The 6891-nt window shown below is 43.7% G+C and overlaps 1 protein-coding gene across 4 annotated transcripts; it reads right to left on the bottom strand.

Annotated features, from left to right (window-relative positions):
• Positions 1 to 380: 380 nt before the first annotated feature.
• On the bottom strand, positions 381 to 6535 carry LOC119851616 (nuclear transport factor 2-like). Of its 4 annotated transcripts, none has more exons than XM_038391736.2 (5): positions 6218 to 6535; positions 3469 to 3590; positions 2460 to 2531; positions 896 to 994; positions 381 to 574 (listed from the first exon to the last, which is right to left on the bottom strand). In XM_038391736.2, exons 2-5 carry the CDS (start codon positions 3565 to 3567, stop codon positions 461 to 463), a joined length of 384 nt encoding a protein of 127 aa, XP_038247664.1. In that variant the 5' UTR covers positions 3568 to 3590; positions 6218 to 6535; the 3' UTR covers positions 381 to 460. The 4 variants fall into 4 exon arrangements, with proteins under 4 accessions (XP_038247664.1, XP_038247663.1, XP_043364201.1 ...); XM_038391735.2 differs by lacking the exon at positions 6218 to 6535 and adding an exon at positions 5979 to 6109; XM_043508266.1 differs by lacking the exon at positions 6218 to 6535 and adding an exon at positions 5536 to 5819.
• Positions 6536 to 6891: the final 356 nt, after the last annotated feature.

Genomic DNA, 6891 nt, shown 5'->3' with positions numbered 1-6891 from the left:
AAGTGGGCTACAGGAGCAGGGGGGAGGGGGACACCCTGACATTAGTCCCCCTCTTTCTCCCTCCCCCCCTCACAGCAAGCAGGAACCTCCCCAGAGCAGCTCCAAGGCAGGGCAGGAGCAGCACATGGCAGTGGGAATATAGTAGTTTAGATAGCTTAGTGTCCTTTTTCTTTTGTAGAGAAACAAAGTGTGATAGGGCCTAATCACATCAGCCACACTATCAGAGGCTCGTTCACCTGCGCATCTACCAATGTGATATATGCCATCAAGTCAGTTTACAAGCCAATATTACACCAAGATATGGTTAGGAGACGGGAAGAGAAGCACAAGCTAGCAAGTGCATGGTCTTTTGATCAACAGACTGCATAAACCACCATAGAACAATTTAAACAACAATTTATTTATTTTTGTGTCAGATTTGAAAGTGGTAGTAGAAACAGACATTTGAGAACAGAAAAATTCAAGCAAAGTTGTACAGGGCCAGTCTAAATATGTCATTGGTGCAAACCCAATTGTCACTAATATTCTTGAGAATAAACAGCTGGTGGAACCCCATCACTGGGTCATTATCCGCCTAAATAAATAAATAAATAGTAAGTTAAAGTAGGAAGTATAGCCCACATGTCCAAGCCAAACCCCCTCAAACTACTCAAGTCTATTAGCATAGCTTGTATCAATTAAATATCCACTGCCTTTCTCTTCAAGTCTATATTCAACTGACATCAAGACACAGCATTAGTGGTATTACCTCTCGCTCAAACAGGAATTCTTTTTAATTACAAAAGAATTGATTTAAATGCAGTAGCAGAATGCAGAAATATTCCATTTAGAAATATTAAGACCAACAAGCTTCTCCTTACATACTAGTCAAAGCATTACAGTTTGCCAGTCTCACCTTCAGCTGACCAACCACCATACTAAGTATACAGTTATCAGGCGCTGGTTGGTGATCTTGAGATGTTATGCTGTGTTGGATTTTTTGGAATGGAAGGCTCTGTTTAGGAGGGATTAAAAAAGAAACTCAGACTAAACATATTAATGCAAGTATTTAACTCCATTAATATTTATGCTCCAGCAGTGTACTTGGTACTCTACATGGTCCCTGATCCAAGAGAATTAGACATACAATGCAGCTAATACACAAAATGCTAATTGGCCATATGAATGTCAGGTCTTAATAGTGCAAACAAAAGCAAATCTGATAGAAAAAAGTCAACGTTTAGTATAGTTAACTATAATATTGTGCTTTAGAAAAGTGTATTATTGTGTCAAGTGAGGAAATGGAAATCCCCCCCGTAACACTGTACAATAATCCTGCTCAATGATCTTGCAGGGAAGACATTTTCTAAATATTTCTTTCCTCATATAACAAGACTACCAATTTCCATATGGTCAACTGGCATAAAGATCTATGTATGTGGTTCTTTAACAACAAAAGGATTAGATATTAAGAAAGTCTTAAGTGGGTGGTTTAAATATGCTGCAGCTTAACGCTTTTGTACTGTTTACTCAAACTAAAAAGTGACTATTGTAAGAAATGGCACCTTCTTATTCACAAAAAGAAAAGGAGTACTTGTGGCACCTTAGAGACTAACAAATTTATTAGAGCATAAGCTTTCGTGAGCTACAGCTCACTTCATCGGATGCATTTGGTGGAAAAAACAGAGACTAACAAATTTATTAGAGCATAAGCTTTCGTGAGCTACAGCTCACTTCATCGGATGCATTTGGTGGAAAAAACAGAGACCTGTTTTTTCCACCAAATGCATCCGATGAAGTGAGCTGTAGCTCACGAAAGCTTATGCTCTAATAAATTTGTTAGTCTCTAAGGTGCCACAAGTACTCCTTTTCTTTTTGCGAATACAGACTAACACGGCTGCTACTCTGAAACCTTCTTATTCAGTTACTCTTATTTTCCATGTGTATTCAGAACCCTATCTGCTGAAACTTACTGACAAGTTTACTATGTTTGATTCCAGTTAGCAGAGTAGACCTAGCTAAGAGTTGGATTTTATACTGCCTCATCCATTAACAGATCTGTGCATTAAGTTTCAACTACAGGGCCAAATTCATCCCTCAACTACAGTAACAAGGTTTCACAGGCATAACAGAGGGCTGAATTCAGCCTGCAGAACATCTTATTTGTGATGAAGAGGAAGGAAAGAACTCAGCTTAACTTTGAGGTGCTGGCACTTTGAAAAAATATATTTGACTTGTAAATTAAGCAGATGTTATTGAACGAACATGGAACCTTACAATGCAATTTTAACATCAGTTTCATTGCAGCAATCAGATTTTTTTGAACTCTGAGAAGTTCTGCAACTCAGGTACAGGTGTTCTCTCTACTACCTGTAATCACATGGAAGCGTGCGGGTTTAATTGATTTTTAAATCCTGAGACGACAAAGCAGTTCAGAGTTCTGTTTTTAAAAACCACTTTTAACATATACAGAAGCATACCATCAGCTTTTCCATGATAGCTGTTTTTCCTTGGAATTGCTGTCCTTCCCAGGACAAGCAAGAAGCATCTGTCTGAAAAAGAGAACAAAGTGTCTAAGTTATTCATGTCAATGTTACAGAAATGAGGTAAGACTGAAAGGTCTGAGGGATGTAGCTTAAAGCACTGTTTCTCAACCTTTTTGATACTAGGTACCAGCTTGCTGCCTTCCTAAACTGTGTCAGGGAGATCTCAGGGACTGGCACTGATCCATGAGAAACACCAGCGTAAAGAATCCTAGAGATACACGTGAAGCATTTGGTAATCGAATTTAGTCACTAGCAAATGAGTATTTGGAAGTTATGCAGAACATGACTAATAAGTTATCAAAAATGGTACAGCTTGTGATCAGAAAGGGAGTTATTGGCAGAGTCAAGCAAGCTTTCATGAAGTAGACCCACCCATTCTATTTTTGGCCTAGCTTGTGCCATCACTTACACTAGGGCTGTAGGGTTTTCATATTCAATCCTCACCCCATTTCAGAACTTCTTCCCGTTTCCCCACAGAGGTCTTAAGAGGGCCTACAGTTCATATGGAAGAATGGCAGAATCAAGTTAAGAAAATTTTAAAAAAGCAAATTTCACCACTTCCCCTTTTAGTTTTTGATGTTTCTTCACTGTGACAGATTTCTCATAGTTCAAGTTCTCCAGCAAGTGAAACAACAACTCCCACTCCCTCAACCCTGACATTTCTGCTACTCAGAAAAATGGATTTAAAAAAATCCCACAATTGTTGACAGGAGAGAGGAATATTTACCAAGAATCATATTTTGTAGAGTAAAATGACAGTTTAAGGAATTAGATTGGGGGGGGGGGGATATGTACTTGCTTCCATTCTATCCAAGACAGAAACATTGCCTCATACAAACTACTGTCTTTGTAGTGGAAGTGTAAAATACATCAAGCCCATAACTTATCATTCAAAATGATCAATGAGGAAGTTAAGTTTGAGCAAAGTCAAACTGATACTTACATAGAGAGCACTTAGCTCTACTCTACTGGTATCAAAACGCTGGTAATAGAGATGCACAAAACTTGTTCCAACTTGCTCCCACATAGGTCTCTCTGCCATTGTGGTTCTTTGTCTAAGTCTGTCTAGAAGGCAAATATTTAGAAGTTTTAAGTCTAAAACAGTGATACTCACACTGAGGCTAAGGAGCCGCAAGTCACTCTTTAATGTGTGTCTTGCAGCTCTCTGCAGCACATATTAAAACACTGATTTAACTAATCTATCAGGATGCTTTTATTATGTTAACCAATTTTAGCTGAGATATACATCTATCTACACACATGCACGCACACAATATTTCCCCTGCCATACTATTTAAATATAAGTATCTAGTACTACAGTAAATGAAACAATGAATTCACACTACTGTGGCTCTTTGGGTAATGTAGATCTCTAACTTGGCTCCTGAATCACTGAGGTCTGAGTATCAATGGTCTACAATAATCCTAAATTACCAAGAAACTGCAAAGAAGAGAGGAAATAGAAGAGAACATCTCCTTTTCTGCAGCACACTTGGTGAGAAGGCACAACATTATGTATCATTTTACTTCTTATTTACTATTTGAAGTAGAATCCCACCATAAAGATTCTTTAAGGCAATTCAACTGCCATCTTAAGTCCCAATTCTGCAGCAAGTTGCTTATGGGTGCCCCCTGTGCAAGTGTAGACTTCCATTGACTTCAATGAGCATCTGGTTGCACAGAGCTCATTGCAGGATTGAGGCCTTAATGCTTTCCATTCTTTTGGTGTGGTCTTGTAAACACATTAACAAGTTTATTTAACTTCAGTCTTGGGAAACATCCCTCTTATGCACCCACAAGCCCATCTCAGACCCTTTAATTCTTTAAAAACTTTCTTTCAAGCTCACATCTAAGTTTTAAAAAGAAAGCTAAAACAAGGCACCCTGAGAGACTTTCACATGGTCTATCACAATTTAAAAAAATAAAAAGTAGGGGACTTTACACGTATTACACATAGGTACCTAATGAAAATTACACCACAACTGACTAATGGATCTCTGTTCAAGTGTGGCATTTTTGCGAGTTTAAATAAAACACACAACTTCTAATTTTCTCTTGCTGCTATTCATGGATACCCCATTACACTAACATGCACTGCCTATTGGTTTGAGCATTGGCCTGTTAAACCCAGGGTTGTGAGTTCAATCCTTGAGGGGGTCATTTAGGGATTTGGGGCAAAAGTTGAGGATTGGTCCTGCTTTGAGCAGGGGGTTGGAATAAATGATCTCCTGAGGTCCCTTCCAACTCTGATATTCTATTACCCAAAATGCCCCCCTCCCCCAAACCCTAAGAGATCCACCACCCGCACAAGATAGAGGATATGAAAGTTGGATAATTGAAGGTGTGGCTAAAACTGAGGCTCTGATTTGACATGTGAAGGACTTTACAGATATAGGGACTCCATAGGTTTAAGCCCTAAAGTTCAGTTCTACTGTGAAAAGCACACTTGTTCATACAGGAAAAAAAATGTGTGGAAAGAACATCTGTTGATGGTAGTAACTTAAGTTTTTGCTGCCCTTTAACAGTTGGCCCTGCAGATTCATCAACTCAGAAGGGCTTGTCTACACTTAAAACACTACAACGGGTTCTCCCGTTGGCACAGGTAATCCACCTCCCCAAGAGGCAGTAGCTAGGTGGATGGAAGACTCAGCACTGTTTACATGGGAACTTAGGTCAGTTTAACAACACTGCTCAGGAACATTGATTTTTCACAGCCCTGACCGATGTTGTTAAACCAACCTAATTGTCTAGTAGAAACCAATCCTAAGACTGAGTGAGAAGCAGAGTCTCTCCCATTTTTGTGAACAAAACCCCTTTAAAAAAAAAAGTTAGTCGGTTCCATCTGTGCAACCTCAATAACCACAAGGAGGTTGCATTGGTCTCACTGGGAGCAGTTTGGTCCATAGGATCTTTAGAATGGTGATGACTTGAAGAGCATCAAAGAGCACCGGGGCTATCACCTGTTCACCTGTAACCTGAACGCACTAGATTGGGGGGGGGGACCAAAACCCTCGCATAGCGAGAATGTCAAGTCCCTCTTCAGTGGAGAGCAGCTCTGTGCTCCAGGTGACACCACTAACTTAGCGAGAGAGATTTCAGGTCTTACTCTCCTGGAGCTCTCCAGACACTGTATGGGTTTAAGAAAACGGGTCCCCCGTCCCCGCCTCGCAGTGTGTAAACCCCTTCCCAACAGGGGAAAGGGAGTCGAGCTGGCGGCAATTTGCCAAGCCAAGCGCTGTGCAGCGCCGGGGAATTTGGCAAAGCCTCCTCTAAGGCAGCAAAAAACAAAAAAAAACAAAAAAACCCCAAACAAACCCTCCCCACCCACATGCTCAGGGCCAGCCTCCAGTCCCACTTCATAGTTGGGCGCCCATGCTGCCTGCCTCCCCCTAAGCTGCACCCAGACTCAGAGCCCAGGCGACTAACCCATCCCCCCCCCCCAAAAAAACCAACCAGGCAGGGGGTTGGCGCGGGGCAGCCGAGCGCACGTGCAGCCAGAGACCCGAGGAAGGAAAGAGCAAGGGGCACACTCCCTGCACCAGCCACCACCCGTCCCGCCTGCCCCGCCCCCAGCGGGTTCCCCCTGCCACGCGACCAGCCTGCGGAACAAAATGCGCGGCTGCGGCTGCCGCCCTGAACCTGGCGCGCGCGCGCGCGCGTGCGCACTCCTGCGGCGCCGCGCGCCGTCTGACCTGCCGCCGCTACCTGGGAGCCCCGCTCAGGCGTCTGCCGCGCACGTGGTATTTGGGGCGGAGGCTCGCGAGCCGCTAGGTGGCGCCCCGGGGGCAAGATTTGAGCGGTAACCCAAGTCCCTCCCCCCCACCACCCCCGCCGCGGCGGCCGCCTCCCGCTGAGAAGGGAAACTGCGCCCGCCTCTAGCGCCGCGGCTGGGCGCGCACCCCGCGCGAGGAGTGAAACTGATCCCACCGCTCGCGCGCTGATCTCCGCGGTTACCACGCGCTGCACGGGCTCGGGGCGTGAATGGGATAGTGCCGAGAGGGATAATCCAGCATGCTGGTGGGGCGGCCTGCTGAGCGATGGGGCACGCCTCCCTCTCGGAGTCGCTATGGCATCTTCCAGAGTAGCAGCCGTGTTAGTCTGTATTCGCAAAAAGAAAAGGAGGACTTGGGGCACCTTAGAGACTCACACATTTATTAGAGCATAAGCTTTCGTGAGCTACATCGGATGCATCCAATGAAGTGAGCTGTAGCTCACGAAAGCTTACGCTCTAATAAATGTGTGAGTCTCTAAGGTGCCACAAGTCCTCCTTTTCTTTTTACTATGGCATCTGTCTCCTGCGCTGTGCTGTTGACATAGATTCATAGATACTAAGTTCAGAAGGGACCGTTCTGATCATCTAGTCCGA

The sequence above is a fragment of the Dermochelys coriacea genome, chromosome 2, assembly GCF_009764565.3.
Source record: "Dermochelys coriacea isolate rDerCor1 chromosome 2, rDerCor1.pri.v4, whole genome shotgun sequence".
Lineage (NCBI taxonomy): Eukaryota > Metazoa > Chordata > Testudines > Dermochelyidae > Dermochelys > Dermochelys coriacea.
The sequence above is the reverse complement of the archived record's forward strand: the minus strand, read 5'-3'. Positions and strand labels throughout refer to the sequence as shown.

Bases quoted from the DNA above. Each gene is read 5' to 3' on its own strand.
- LOC119851616 (XM_043508266.1), bottom strand. The intron at 995-2,459 runs GTATGCTTCTGT...CCTCCTAAACAG, and splicing joins CTATCATGGAAAAGCTGATG to AGCCTTCCATTCCAAAAAAT. The intron at 575-895 runs GTGAGACTGGCA...TTATTTATTTAG, and splicing joins TGGTGGTTGGTCAGCTGAAG to GCGGATAATGACCCAGTGAT.